The sequence below is a fragment of the Ictalurus punctatus genome, chromosome 23, assembly GCF_001660625.3.
Source record: "Ictalurus punctatus breed USDA103 chromosome 23, Coco_2.0, whole genome shotgun sequence".
NCBI classification, from domain to species: Eukaryota; Metazoa; Chordata; class Actinopteri; order Siluriformes; family Ictaluridae; genus Ictalurus; species Ictalurus punctatus.
This window is the reverse complement of record NC_030438.2, coordinates 9,471,304-9,485,727: the sequence shown is the minus strand read 5'-3', so window position 1 is coordinate 9,485,727 and position 14,424 is coordinate 9,471,304. Positions and strand designations below refer to the sequence as shown.

At 39.6% G+C, this 14,424-nt stretch overlaps 2 protein-coding genes across 5 annotated transcripts; one reads left to right on the top strand and one right to left on the bottom strand.

Moving 5' to 3' along the window:
- Positions 1–920: 920 nt before the first annotated feature.
- On the top strand, positions 921–9,842 carry lrrc31 (leucine rich repeat containing 31). 4 transcript variants are annotated; one of them, XM_017453328.2, is made up of 10 exons: positions 921–1,260; positions 1,903–2,121; positions 2,268–2,411; positions 2,501–2,668; positions 3,525–3,695; positions 3,804–3,971; positions 4,653–4,820; positions 5,134–5,298; positions 5,736–5,903; positions 9,605–9,842. In XM_017453328.2, exons 1-10 carry the CDS (start codon positions 1,251–1,253, stop codon positions 9,628–9,630), a joined length of 1,407 nt encoding a protein of 468 aa, XP_017308817.1. In that variant the 5' UTR covers positions 921–1,250; the 3' UTR covers positions 9,631–9,842. The 4 variants fall into 4 exon arrangements, with proteins under 4 accessions (XP_017308817.1, XP_017308816.1, XP_017308815.1 ...); XM_017453327.3 differs by lacking the exon at positions 9,605–9,842 and adding an exon at positions 6,887–6,946; XM_017453326.3 differs by lacking the exon at positions 9,605–9,842 and adding an exon at positions 7,003–7,564 and having other exon boundaries at positions 922–1,260; positions 1,906–2,121.
- lrrc34 (leucine rich repeat containing 34) lies at positions 6,613–13,133 on the bottom strand. Its single transcript, XM_017453329.3, has 10 exons — positions 12,812–13,133; positions 12,601–12,713; positions 11,778–11,842; positions 11,250–11,333; positions 10,680–10,808; positions 10,254–10,349; positions 9,613–9,767; positions 8,789–8,944; positions 8,576–8,702; positions 6,613–7,812 (listed from the first exon to the last, which is right to left on the bottom strand). The coding sequence occupies exons 1-10, from the start codon at positions 12,973–12,975 to the stop codon at positions 7,603–7,605; spliced, it is 1,299 nt and encodes a 432-aa protein (XP_017308818.2). The 5' UTR covers positions 12,976–13,133; the 3' UTR covers positions 6,613–7,602.
- Between the last annotated feature and the right edge of the window lie 1,291 nt (positions 13,134–14,424).

Below are 14,424 nucleotides of genomic sequence, written 5' to 3'. Positions count from 1 at the left end.
TTTCTTTTCTTCATTTCCTTTCTCTAATGTGTGCTTTGTGCCACTCTCACACTTTTCTGTCACAAGGATCAGAACTGATTCTGTTATAATTTATCATTGAGATTAACAATAAAAATAAACAATACTATATTTAACAGATTTATTATTTCAGAGCAGGTCATTATTGCATAAATAATCTATACACATGACTTTCTGTATGTTTTACACACGAGTCCATATTATATTACATTAGTGTATATTTTAGATTATTTATTGACATGTAAAGAAATAGAAACATTATACACATTAAAACCTAATTAAATGTTGTGTTTATTCATTGACTTATTTTGTTTTTAAATAAATGAGTATTTACTGCATTTATTCTTCGCTATTTATTTCTTTGTTTGTTTACTGGTTTGTTTTCATACATGATCATGTGGAAAAGTAAAGGCACGTGAAGACTTTCTGTATGAAATGAAATAATGAATGCAGTTTTAAAAAAAGAGCAGCGAAGCGTAAACAAATCTTATTTGTCTTATAGAGACAAGGACATGAACACACACACACACACACACACACACACACACACACACACACACAAATTAAAGTTTGTGATTTTATTTATTTGTATGTATTAAAGCAGATTAATTTAATAGTATAATGTGTATAATATTCACACTGTTATATATTTTTTTAATCGTTTTTTTTTTTAGCATCAATCTAAAATTGCTCCTAAATTTATAGATTTATTAATACCATAAGCTTCAGTATCTTCAGTATTTAATTATACACTCTCATTTACAAATGATTCTTTATTTTTTTTTTTTTGTTGTTCTGCTGTTTTGATGTATAAAGATGTAAAGATTGTAGCATAATCTCTGAGGAAAGCTTTATTGCTGGAATTTTTTCACCTGGGCGCGTGATGCCGGTGTTGTGGTCACGTGATCGAGCTCTCACTTCCGGGATCGCAGGCGAACTTCACAGCTCGGATCTGTTCTGAATTTCTTCTAACAGGAGATAAATACAAAATAAATAAAATTTCATTTGTAATATAGCGCACAGGTTCACGCGAGAGTGTTAATGACGCGCCCTAACCGGATATCCGGTTCACATCAACTTCAGAGATTAGATTAGTAAATGATAAGTGTTCATGTTTGACTTTTTTGTGATAAAAGTTTTATTGTCTCTGGAACAGAATCTTATTTAAGACGCGTTTTGTTTTTAAGAGACTCTTTCCTTCTTTTTTCAACCCTTTCAGCGCGCGGGTGTCCATGGACTCAGGTAAAGTTCAACTTTTACACATTTGAATGGTTTTTATAGGCAGGTGCACTTACTTTTCCTCAAGAAACTAAATGAATCCTCCATTCAGTCTGATGTCCACTGGGAAAAAAAACAACAACAAAGTTTACTGTAAAATAAGAAAAGAAAAGCATTTACTGTAATAAACAAAACATTTGCTGTGAGGGAAAAAATAAAAAGATTTGGGTAACAATTTGCACAGAAAAAGAAAATGAGTAAAACTTTGGAAATTGTTAGAAATTTCTTTCCCAACAAACAGAAGAAAAGTTTGTCCCTCAGGTGTGTGGTGTTAGTTTATAAACAGTGTTCGGTGGAACTCTTTGCTAAACCCAGAACCCTAAACTATGAAAGAACCCTTGAAGAAGCAGTAAAGAAGTCAGGAGCCTGAAAAACTGCACACGTGATCAGTGAACGAAACCGACACGTTTATACAAATCCTTCACGTGAGCTGGATATAATAATTCCATGTTTATAAGAGTGGAGACGTATAAACAAGTTAATTACAGTATATGTGATAAACACGTGCGTGTAAACGTCAGCGCATCATCACACTAACATGTCAGTGTCACAGTATCAACACGTAAACGACACACGTTCTTATGCGCAGCTCCGTGTTTCTGTCAGCAGTGCAGCAGAAAGGCCGCGAGACGTCTCAGAAAAGATCTCCACTGGATCTGATCATGAACCAGTTCCGGAGGAAAACCTCCTTCACTGAGAAGAAGAACACGTCGGTGGGACGTCTGTTCCGGACGTCTGAGAGCAAGGACAAAAAGAGTGCCGGTATTCCTGAGGCAAAAGAGACTGAGAGCGGTGAGGAGAAAGACGGCATGAAAATCGGAGCAGGTAAGAACTTCGTATTTTATATTTAGAGCTAATGCTTAAAGGAAAAATCCACCAGATGAACATGTGATCTTAAACAGCGTGGTCTATTTAATAATGAAACTCTGAGTTTTTTTTAGTTGAAACTTCTTTAAACACACGTTCCTCAGAGAGCAGCGACGACTCCGAGATCTCCTCTGTGGTGGGATGGGGTCGCGTCAAGCAATTCGTCCAGAAGCTTGGGAAAACTCCACACAGCCAGAGTCTGAGTCTGAGCCACTGCGACCTCACAGCCACGGACGCCGTGGAGCTCGGTGAGAGATCAGACTCTGATCTGAGCCACACTGTCATCGTTTTGTGTCTCTTCCTCATGTCATTACCCCATGATTTGATCTTCCATCAGGAACCATGCTGCCGTTCCTAAACCAGCTGGAGGTGATGGATCTCTCCTGGAACGATCTGCTCGGAGGTTCTCTGAACGCTCTGAGTGTCCACATGCAGCACGTCGGCAAGCTGAAGGTTCTGAAACTGAGCGGCTGCAGACTCACGGCTCAAGATCTCGGCGCTCTGGGTGAGAGAGAAGCTCTGAGCACGTTGTTTGGTCACTGGGTCTCAGTTACGGTTTATGAAGGAATTTATCGGTAAATCGTTCTGAGGAGCGTTTACACAAGAACTTCAAGAAGTGTTCAGGAATAATATTCGTATCCGACGTTCCGCTCCTGAATTTGTGTAGAATTTAAAATGTAAGGAGACGTTCATGTGAAGCTCGATACGGTTTACACTGTAAAGTGTTAATCCCTTCTTTACTTCGTTTACACACCAGTTCAATGAATATTTTGTGAAACTCATTCGCTTCAAATTAATGACCTGAAAGAAAGTGATTCCAAAACAAATCTTTAGCTTAACACGTATATGATTATCTGTTCAATTAGGATGAAAGTAATGGCGCCTTTTGAAAGGACGAAGAGTTAGCACATGTACGTGTTAGCCGACGTGCTGCAATGGCTGATCTGCCCTTAGGAGGTGCTCTTTCACCTTTTTGTCACCATTTTGTAATTTTTTGTGGGTGTGGCTAAATGTAAATAAGCAGCGCAATGAATGTGCTAGGTAATTCACAGCTGATTGGCATTGATCAACCTACGCATATGAGTATAAAGAAAATCAGAAAAACCTGTAAATCTGGAGGGAATTTTTAGTTGGAGTTTTACACCCAACTATAATAAAAAACCTGATAAATGAGGCCATTATTAGCACCTCCTCCTGGTTAAAAGTCACATTGAATACCAGCCTACTGTTTCAGAAAGATTGATCGACAAGGCAGATGACCAACGTATACCTTTTCACATCCAGAAGATTCTTACTCACAGGATACGGATGTGTGACTTATGAACATTTACATGGTGCATTTATTCGAAATGTTTTTTCAGGAGAGACTCTGGATTGTGTTCCCTTGTTGGAGACGTTGGATTTGTCCTGGAACGCTGGGATTGGAGCAGGAAATCTTCATTTTCTAACCGACCATCTCCACTCCACCGGCACTCTGAGGGAACTTCATCTTCTCGACTGCCAGCTCTCAGAGACGGACAGTGTGGCACTGGGTGAGAACCAACCTACTGAGGAGAACCGTCAACATGGCGCTGAAACTATAGCTGCACGATCTTTACACACGTGTTTCATGTTTCTGGTTCTTAAATGATTTTTTTCAGCGGAGGCGCTTTTACTGTTGCCGTGTCTGGAGGTTTTGGATTTGTCCAATAACAAGCTGCAGGTGAGTGCGTTCGAGAACATCGGTTCCTCTCTGAGCTCCACTCCACAGTTGAAGACTCTGAAGATGAGTAGGTGTGGACTGAATCAGGAGAGTCTCGCTATCCTGGGTATGACTGTGTTTCTTATTAAATAATTTAACCAGGTAATATTTACAGCCTTACACGGCAATCATGGACCCCAAGTACTACTTTTCACTGCCTAAAAAAGTTTTCACCACGTAAATTAGACAGTCAGTCAAGACATTCAGTTCATTAACGTGATAGAGTGTAGATTACTTAAAAAAATGGTAAAACAGAAAATGGCAGCCATTTTCTGAATAAATATCTCAAGTTTGATGACGGTAAAAGCTTTTTTCCGTCCTCCGGGTGGTAAATGTTTTGTTGTAGACTGAGAACGCTATCCCACTGATCAGTCCGTTTACCAGTTTGAGTCTGAATCAGAGTGAAGTCGATATTTAGGTTCTGATACCTTTGGTTCGGTTTAAAACAGCAGGTAAGTAAACAAACCAAAAAACTAAGAACTGTCTGACTGAGAGTAAATTGCGCTGCTTGTGGAGCAGGGAGTGCTTGGACCCCAGCGTTTGCTGCTGATGGTTGTATTTCTGTATTTCTGTTTTTCATTCTTCTGTCGTCTTTTTTTTTTTAACTCAAATTTTAACCAAATTATATTTGAAATTCTATTTATTTTACATTTCCTTTATAATCAGTTAGTTTTGTGTTTTAATTTTAGTGAAACCTCGTCAGATTGACAGTGTGTTGTAATTGATCAGCTCTGTTCATCACCAATAGGAGAGAAAATGAAGTTCCTGGTGGGACTGGAGCGTCTGGATTTGTCATGTAATAAAGAGTGTGGAGGTGGTTTCGCTGCGATGGCGTCCGGTTTGTTTTTCCTCACACACTTGAAATGTTTGGATCTGCATATGTGCTGTCTCACTAAGGAGGATGCTCAGACACTGGGTGAGTGTTGAGAATAAACATGTGCAGTAATAAACACTGCATGTGTTCCAGTAAAATACTGAGTGATGAAGCAGAGTTATTTTCCCGTAATGACATAATGACTATTTATCTGTTTATAGTGCTGACACTGGAGACTCCTTCCATGAACGTTAAATAAACGTCTCCTTACGAGCGGGTTAATGTAAACCTGCGCTACTGTCAGAGCTGCTATTATAGAAAATTAATCAACACCTGACGACCAATCAGGATCCAGAACTCGGCAGCGCTGTGGGGAAAAAAACTCGATATTAATGAGTATTTTGTTGTTTTTCAGTACAGGTTATTCCTGACCTGAGTGAACTCTCTGAACTTGATCTGTCTTGTAACAAAAGTATTGGCACCGTGCTCGGGTCTCTTTTCCCCGTCCTTACCTGTTCCAAGATGAAGACGCTTCACCTGAGTAGCTGCAGTCTGAGTCCTGAAGCCTGTCAGGCTTTAGGTAGGAAAATTGTCCAGCTCCAGATGTTTATTACACTAAACAACATTCTCATTGTTGTGAGATTATATTTAAAACGTACACATTTTAAACCTTAAACTGTCTGTAAAGTAAAAACTGCTGGCCAGAAATACAACAAAAACCAAACACACTAAAAACATACACCAGCTGACAATGTCTTGACTTTTATCATTTATGGAAACCGTTTAAAAAAAACAAAACATTAAAACAGTTTAAAGTGTGAAAATAAAAGTAAAAAGTTGGAATATCACTTTAGAAACTGATAAATGTTCCACTCTGTGAAAATGCAAACCTTTTTATTTTTACTCTGTGTATAATCATATAAGTGTTAGTGATGCTTGGATTATTGTATAGATTCAAAATATACAAGCTCTGTGACTGTGACTGTGTGTCTGTGACTGTGTGTCTGTGTGTGTTAGCCTCCATCATGCCGTCCCTCTCACAGCTGCAGAGTCTCAGTGTGTCGTGGAATAAAAGTGTTGGGGAGAACCTGCAGCAGTTTGTGGAGTGTCTTCAGCGCGAGTGTAAACTGGAGGAACTGAAGCTGAGCAGCTGCGACCTGAACACCAACGACCTACTGCACTTACGTACGTGCGTTACGCTGCGTTTCACGCTGGGGTTCACACGTAGTGTTAATCAAGCTCACTCAAAATGGCTGCCTTGTGCATCCTGCATGACTCTACACATCCATTTATTTCTGTCCTTTATTACACTTTATTAATAATGACTAAACTGGATATTTCCTGGTTGCTGACGTGGAACCTGTGAAGGTGTCTGTAGTGTAGCTTTAATACTTTACTCTAAAAGCTCATTAAAAATAGAACAGATCGTTAACGTCCAATCACATACCTTAAATAACGAGTAAAGTGTTACTGTTACACCTGAAGCTGATATTAGTGTACTTTTCCTCTTATATCACAGCAGTTCTCAGTTGAAGAGCGACACATCATACTTTTTATCCGTTTAGAGTTATATTTTAAATGCTGTGGAATGTTCTGTGAAAAGAGTGAGTTCCTGTTCTTGCTTATGTTATAGTAGCTATAAACAATCGTTCCCTCCCCAGCCCTCTCTCTATTCTCTCTCTCTCTATTCTCTCTCTTTATTCTCTCTCTTCAGGTTAATAAGACAAAAAAAAAAACGCAGCGTAACTTTTGTTAACGAGAAACCACAAAGAAGTGTAAACTCCTCTGTCCTGAAGATGTCGGAAAACTTAATTACTGCTTCACCTCTGACACTGGAGACTCCTTCCATAAATGTTACATAAACACATTTCTCCTTACACACGACAGCACCGTATCAACGTTTACATGTGGTTTTTAATCTGTTTCTGTGGCACTTTTGATATAAAAAAAATAAATATGAAAAAAAAAAAAGGTACTCTTGAGGGTTCCACCTCAGTAACAGAAAAGGTCCTATTTAGTACCGTTATTGCTGAGAGTGAACAGTTAGAGTTTGACTTTTTAAAACTGTTTAAGAGCACCTACAAGCTTAGAGAACTGTTTGGGTGTGTCTGTCAGAATAGTAGCATGAAATCCTTATAACTTTTACATGTTGGCATGGAAACCCATAGATGTTTCAGCTCTGACCTGCCCTCTAGTGGACAGCTTTTGACCCTGCACTTGTATAAAAGGTACGCAGTTTGTCCTGCATATGTTCAGTGTTTGTTGCTCTGCACGTGTGTTACAGAATTGGCGTGTAAACGTGGCGCGTTGTCGAATCTGAAGCTTTTAGATGTTTCCTATAACGGCCGTGTCGGAGATGCTGGCTGGGTCTTGTTCTTCAGAGAAGCAGGAGGGCTGAAGCAGCTGCAGGAGCTGGACATCAGCCTGCGTCCTGACGCCTGTCTGTCTGCGTCTGCGTGGGTATCAGTCACGATGGAGGCTCTTCCTCAGCTGCCGTTACTCCGGCGTGTGTCTATGCAACGCTGGATTCTCAGCTCAGAGGAGAGACTGAACCTGGAGAACATCCTGAAGAAGAGGAATGTCCTGCTGGAGTGGGATGAAGTGGACGTGCAGAACGTCGCAGATTAACCGGTTTACCCTGACGCGCCCTCACACTCGAGTCCGACGTGGACTGGTTTCCTATCGGATGATTATGGCTTACTGATGTGAAATCTACACTACAGTAAATGAATGTATTGGTGTTAAAATATTATCGTTTCTATAGTAACAGCTGGATCACAGGGATTTGTATAGTTCATACAATATGTAATCGGAGTCTATTAAAATATGATTTAACCCCAGACTAACACACGGGGTGTGTTTATTTACGGGTTGTTGAGCTCAGTTAGGCTGAAGTGTGAGTTGGTGTGATGTTTAGAGTCAGAGCAGCGTTACTGGCAGCACCTCCGTCTTCGCTGTAGGACGGGGTCCAGTAATAATGCCGGCATAACCCGTTGGACACCTCAGCCAGGTGGACACGCCCGTCTGCTGTGTACGGAGTCACGTCTGTGTGCTGCTCAGACAGACGGCTCGAGGAGATGAGCTGTGAGAAAGCCTGCTTGTCCGAGGACGAGAATAAACAGACACGGCGTTTATTATTAACACAAAATTATAGTACGTAAATAAATATTCATGAAATATATATATTCCAGTGCAAATGCTTGACACTAAGGTACTTTTTATCCACATGACCCAAAGCATGTGTGTGTGTTAGTTATTCTATAGATTTAAGTATTTGACTGAAATCTGTTTACAAATTCTTGCACATTTTTCCTCAGTACTTCCTGTGTAAAACTGATTTGTGGGTGGGGCTATGTCATGTCTGTATGTCAGTCTCAAGGGTTTTGTACCAATCGTATCTTGTGTTCAAATTACTGATGGATGACGACGTGGTACTGAAAAACATGGTTTCGCGTGTGCTACCTCGGCTAAAGTTAGGTGGTTGTCATGGTGCAGACGGTGGTTGTCATGGTGATGCTGAAATATAGTTGAACAGACTAAATAAATCAGTGACAAAACAAGGATGTAAATCGCGACGGTGTGTCCGAATTAGCGTATTTATGCATATTCATGACCTGTAATGTTTAAAGGTGGCCATTTTTAGTTTTTAAAATGTGTGTGTGTATGTGTGTGTGTATATTTATATATATATATATATATATATATATATATATATATATATATATATATATATATATTTTTAATCGTCATGGTACGATTCAACTTTATTAGTTAATGTCAGAAAGGATTACATGACAGGATATTTGTGATTGAGTGTGTGAGTCAGAGAGCTCAGAGAGCAGTGGTAATGAACTCGCCTCACACACCGGCTCCTCCAGTCTGTTCCCCCAGATGTAAATGTGTGTGAGGTGAGGATTAGCGTTGATGGCCTCTCTGAGGGACAGCAGGCCGGTGGTGGACACGTTGTTGCTCTGGATGGAGAGTCTGATGGAGGAAGACGAAGTGAATATAATGATGCAATAATTACAAACGTAACTCTGTAAGACCTGGAGACAGGAAGTAACACCAACGCTCTGAGTTTGGTGTGTTTCAGCGCGATGGCGTCACTCAGGTACACCGCGCCGTCGTCCTCGATCCGATTGAAGGACAGGTCCAGAATCTGTATCGTGTCGTTGTTTCTCAGGAGTCCGGCCAGGCATCTCGCACCGTCCCTTGTTATTCTGTTACTGTAGAAGTAAAAATGTTCAATAATAATAATTATAATAAATTATTATTATAATTAGTATTATTGAACATTTTTACTATAATAATAATTTTAAAAAAAGAACATGAAGCTCCTGAATAATCACAGGTCTATTCTGAACTGTGCAGCTCATGTTATAGACACGCCCCCAAATTGGAGCTTGACTCCGCCTCCATCTTTATGAACCGCACCATTGCTGAGCATAATGCTGTGCAAAATTTTTACAATTTGCTTGCAAAAGTGGAACGACACCAAAATAAATAAAGCTAGTAAATCACTGAAGGTTGGTTTAGCACCTTTCCTCCTGGACAGGTAATGCTAATGAGATGAATTATTAATTATTAATATTATAAACCGGTAAATACGTCATTTTTAAACATATCAGTATGTTTAAGTCTTTTTAACTTCATTCATAACAGAATGAGTAGAACGAGAAAGATGGAAAGATCGTGAGCTTGCTAAGGGTGTACATTCTGGGAGGCGGGGCTTTGTGTACATGGGTATGACTGGGAGGCAGGGTCAAGGCGTGAAAAAAAATCTTTCCGATGTTCTTGTGGTTCACCTTGTAAAGCATAAATACCCTGTGTGTGTGTGTGTGTGTGTGTGTGTGTGTGTGTGTGTGTGTGTGTGTGTACTTGTACAGGTACGTACCAGCGCAGGTCCAGGTAACGCAGGCTGTGGTTGGATATTAACGCCTCACACAGTCTCTGAACTCCGGAGTCTGTCATGCTGTGTTTGCCCATGTGAAGCTCCTTCAGACTGCGATTGACCTCCAGCATGTGAGCCGTGTGGACTGTAGTCTCGTCCTGTCACATTCACCACAAACACACAGAAACATCAGTGGCTGTGTTCACACTGCACACCCCAGTGCTCATAGCTGGGCTGAGGTTTCTCTGAGGCCTTTCACTTTAAATGTAGTCTATAGGCGACCGTCACAATGCGCCCCCTGGTGGTGGCTGTAACGTATTTACACTTTACATACAACATTACCCCAGGTCTGGTCTCAATTCACAGCAACTAACTTTGCAAAGAGGTTATAACTACTAATATCTGATACTAAAACATGCAGGAATATCTCAACTTTTTACACTTTAATTCATTTTAATCTGTAGCCTTGACAAAGTGCTCAAATGTATTAAAATCTGTAATGCCAGCAATTCACTTTTGAGTTATAATCATATCAAATCATAGATAATAAAGTCTGAAGTCATCAAATTTGTGACCTGGTGTCCAAGTCATGTGACTCAAATGCACACCCAGGCGACTTGTAGCCTGCAATGTGAACGTGCTACCTGCAGACTGAAGAGGAGGGGACGACTGACGTTGATGGAGACGAGGCTTCTGTTGTTGGAAAGAACAATTGCAAATGTGATCAAACTCTGTGTGTCCTGTAGCGTAAAAAAAATATTAACAAAAAATGCATTTAATAAGCAAAAAGATCAAACATTTCAAGTGTAACAGTATTCTGGGCCACATTAGAGGATAATTAGAGCAATTTTCACCAAAGCCTTCCTTATTTTTAGTTTAAATTATTATCCTAATCTTAACACCTCAGGTCTACTCACAGCTCAGTCATGACACTGAGTCTACAGTAGTACTTAAAATGTTAAATATTTACAAGATATATGAATATACATCATTATATCTGATGTCTCTCATATTTATGACTGCATGAACATTTTATTCCAGGCATTGCGGCTTGTGTTTCTCCTCATTACCAGGTCACAGTCCGACACATCCAGCTCTTCTAACGTGGTGTTGATTTGCAACATGCTGGCGAAGTGCATGGCGCCTTTATTCCCAATCTTATTTCCTGTCATTCTCAGTTTCTTCAGGGTTGTGTTGTGCTGTAATGAACAAATCAGTCAATTAATCAATTGATGAAATCAATCTACCTCTATAAAGCACCAAAACTGAAGGTCAAGGTCGTATATCGACACAACAATATACTGACATCTGTTGAGTTCTGGATTCTGATTGGTCAGAAGGTGTTGATTAGTTTTCTATAACAGTGGCTCTAACAGTAGCGCAGGTTTATATTAATGTCTTTGCTCTAATACATTATCGATTCTATAGCAACACCTCGTTCACAGGGACATAAATAAATACAAAAATGTTAACTTTTGGAATATAACTGCTGTGTTATATAGGAAAATAATAAACTCGTAACAGTGGTGGTAACAGTAATGTCACTTCATCGCACCTTCTCATCATTCACCAGGAATAATATGAACATGTTTACAAACAATAACAGCACCTTTAACCTTCATGAACTAGAAAATACTTACATGCAAACTTTTTGCAATTCGCTCTGCACCACCGGCTTCAATGCTGTTACACATCAGATCGAGCTCCTGCAGAGCCACGTTCTCCTGTAAGAGTTCAGATCAATAGAGCTCTATGTAGTTTCAGTAGAGTTTTATCAATATTTTATTCAGATATATAAAATACAAGGCGCATGGTGGGTTAGCACGTCCGCCTCACACCTCCAGGGTCCGGGGTTCGATTCCCGCCGGGGATATGTGTGTGTGCGGAGTTTGCATGTGCTGCGGGGGTTTCCTCCGGGTACTCCGGTTTCCTCCCCCAGTCCAAAGACGTGCATGGTAGGCTGATTGGCGTGTCTAAAGTGTCTGTAGTGTATGAATGGGTGTGTGAGTGTGTATGTGATTGTGTGATTGTGCCCTGCGATGGACTGGCACCCTGTCCAGGGTGTACCCTGCCTTGTGCCCGATGCTTCCTGGGATAGGCTCCAGGTTCCCCCCGACCCTGAAGAAGGAGTAAGCGGTAGAAGATGGATGGATGGATTTGTAAAATACCTGGATGAGATCCGCAAGATGGACTGCTCCTTCATTCGTGATCTTGTTGTATCTCAGATCTAAAGCTGAACAGGAGGATAAATCAGTCACATGTACGAAAATAGCTATACTACTACTAATAATAATTAGGACTGGGTATTGTGACCAAATTGAATTCGATTCAATATTGATTAGTTATCAATATTTAATTTAAAATGTTAGTTTTGCATACATAGAATCCATATTTTAATATAACTGCTGGTAACGGAAACCCTCCTACTTAGCTATATTACTGAAATACACATTTACTTTAACAATAGGGCACACAATTATGTTTAATTACTTTTACTTTGAGTAACAAGAAATCATAAATATGTGCATACAATGCACACAAGGTAAGCACATTACTGTAAAAATAAATAAAAATAAAAACATTGTAAATGTGCAACAGTGGAATTCATTAATAACTTGAAACATGCTTAAGAAATAAAACCGTTTTCAAAGTTCAAAACATGAAAGATGGCGACATCTTCAGGACGAGAGGTGAACTACAGATAATATTCATATCCTCTCTTGTAAAACTCACTAAGATTCTATTCGGGGATTTTACAAATCGATATCGTTTCTTTAAATTGAAGATCGAATAAAACCGGAGGATCGATATTATTTAGCCAGCCCTAAAACAACAACAACTACTACTACTCATAATAATAATAATAATAATAATAATAATAATAATAATCATCTTTATTTATAGATCATGTGGAAAATAAAATAAGTACAAATTAAATTACATATAAAAATAGGTTAATTCTACAATGATTCTCCAGTGCTGAATTCTCACCTTTCACATGTAAATTATTCCGGAGAGTTTTAGACAAGGCTTTAACGTCTTCATCTGTTAATCGGAACACTTGTTTCAGTCGGTTGTTGCCCCTCAGTTTGAGAGAAACATCTCTGAGGGAAAAAGAAAGAGACTGTTTATAGCTTTTAGCTACTTATATATTGATATAATCCATTATAATGAGAAAAATAAACGCGTGTGATGAAGAAACCTGTCGCATTTTTCCGTCTCTTTCAGCTCTTGAGAAATGTAAGTATTCAGAGACAGCTGAAGTTCAGAGCATATTGAAGAATAAAGATTATTTAGACTCTCCATGCTAACGATGCTACGGAAGTGACTGAGGGAAAACACACAACTCTGGTTGTGTGTTCCCATAGCAACAGCGCTGCCCAGCGCGAACTCCTCGAACGACGCGCTAGTCCACTCCTGAGATAATTTCTTTCTCTCACAATCGAAAATTTTCCACTTCACGCCGTTCAGTCGACATCAACTGTCCGAGGTTGCACACAAAGCACAAACAAACAAACAAACAAACAAACAAACAAACTCGAAATACAGGCATCTGCCCCCCCCAAGGAGAGTGTAGGAGCATAAAGAGGTTATGAAGCCTGAAGAGAGAGGTTCGACTTAGTTTTTAAAAAGGGGCTTCCTATATTATCCAAAACTAAGTTGAACCTCTCTCTTCAGGCTTCATAACCTCTTTATGGTCCTACACTCTCCCTGGGATGGGGGGTTGGGGGGATTTCAAGCAACTTGGATTCTGTACCTCTCCACTCTTCCTCCAGACTCTGGGACCTTGATTTCCAAATGAAATGCAACATTTACTTTCATCTTCCCCATGATTTGAATGTTCTCCCCGTGCTGCGGGGGTTTCCTCTGGGTTCTCCGGCTTCCTCCCCAGTCCAAAGACATGCATGGTATTGGCATGTCCAAAGTGTCCATAGTGTATGAATGTGTGTGTGATTGTACCCTGTGATGGATTGGCACCCGGTCCAGTGTGTACCCCGCCTTTTGTCCCATGCTCCATAGGATAAGCTCCGGGTTCCCCGTGACCCGGTAGGATAAGCGGTATAGAAAATGGATGGATGGATGGATCTTCCCCATGACTATGTATACTGAACCACACTGAGAGATTAAATCCTCAGGAAACCTTCAGAGGTGTTTTGAGTTAATTCGCTGATTAGAGTCTTCTCACGTCGATATTTCTGTATTATAAATTATTTATTCTGATATTTTTGAGATACTGGATTGTTGATTTCCGTGAGCTGCAATCAAGATAAAAAAAAAAAATGTGTGAAATATTTCACTTTATGTGTAATGAATCTAGAATATATGAAAGTTCCACTTTTTGAATCATATTAAGGAAAGAATTTTTACTTTTCCACGATAATCAAATTTTTTGAGATGCACCGTTTGGAGCCTGCCTTATTAAGAAGGTGTGTACTAAATTTGTTCCTCCAGTATCACTATTAAGCAACATTAAGCATTTTCTTTATAACAGTTTTCCATGGAGGAGAAAAAAGCTTAACGTAAAAATATTGTTGTTCTACTTGGATTACGGTGCCATTGTCTTAGCAGTAAACAGTGTTCATGACAAAAGAAATACGAGAGGAAAATGGGTTTGCCTGCTTGTTGTTGTAGTACATTAATCCACATTAAGGGTTTTAGAATATCTCCAGAACTGTTGTATTTCCCTGTCTCTTTCAAAATAAATGGTAATTACGGTGCAATTTTTGTTGCATGGAATTTTTTCCTCGTTCTTCTCAATTTTTTTTAACTGATTTCACCTTTTAGCAGAAAAAGTAGTATACTACTACAAACCCT

Bases quoted from the DNA above. Each gene is read 5' to 3' on its own strand.
- lrrc31 (XM_017453325.3), top strand. The intron at 2,412-2,500 runs GTGAGAGATCAG...ATCTTCCATCAG, and splicing joins CACGGACGCCGTGGAGCTCG to GAACCATGCTGCCGTTCCTA. The intron at 5,904-7,002 runs GTACGTGCGTTA...CGTGTGTTACAG, and splicing joins CAACGACCTACTGCACTTAC to AATTGGCGTGTAAACGTGGC.
- lrrc34 (XM_017453329.3), bottom strand. From the start codon at position 12,975: ATGGGAACACACAACCAGAGTTGTGTGTTTTCCCTCAGTCACTTCCGT. The intron at 11,843-12,600 runs GTGAGAATTCAG...CCTCCTGTTCAG, and splicing joins GAATAATTTACATGTGAAAG to CTTTAGATCTGAGATACAAC. The intron at 7,813-8,575 runs GCGAGTTCATTA...TCGGACAAGCAG, and splicing joins TGGAGGAGCCGGTGTGTGAG to GCTTTCTCACAGCTCATCTC.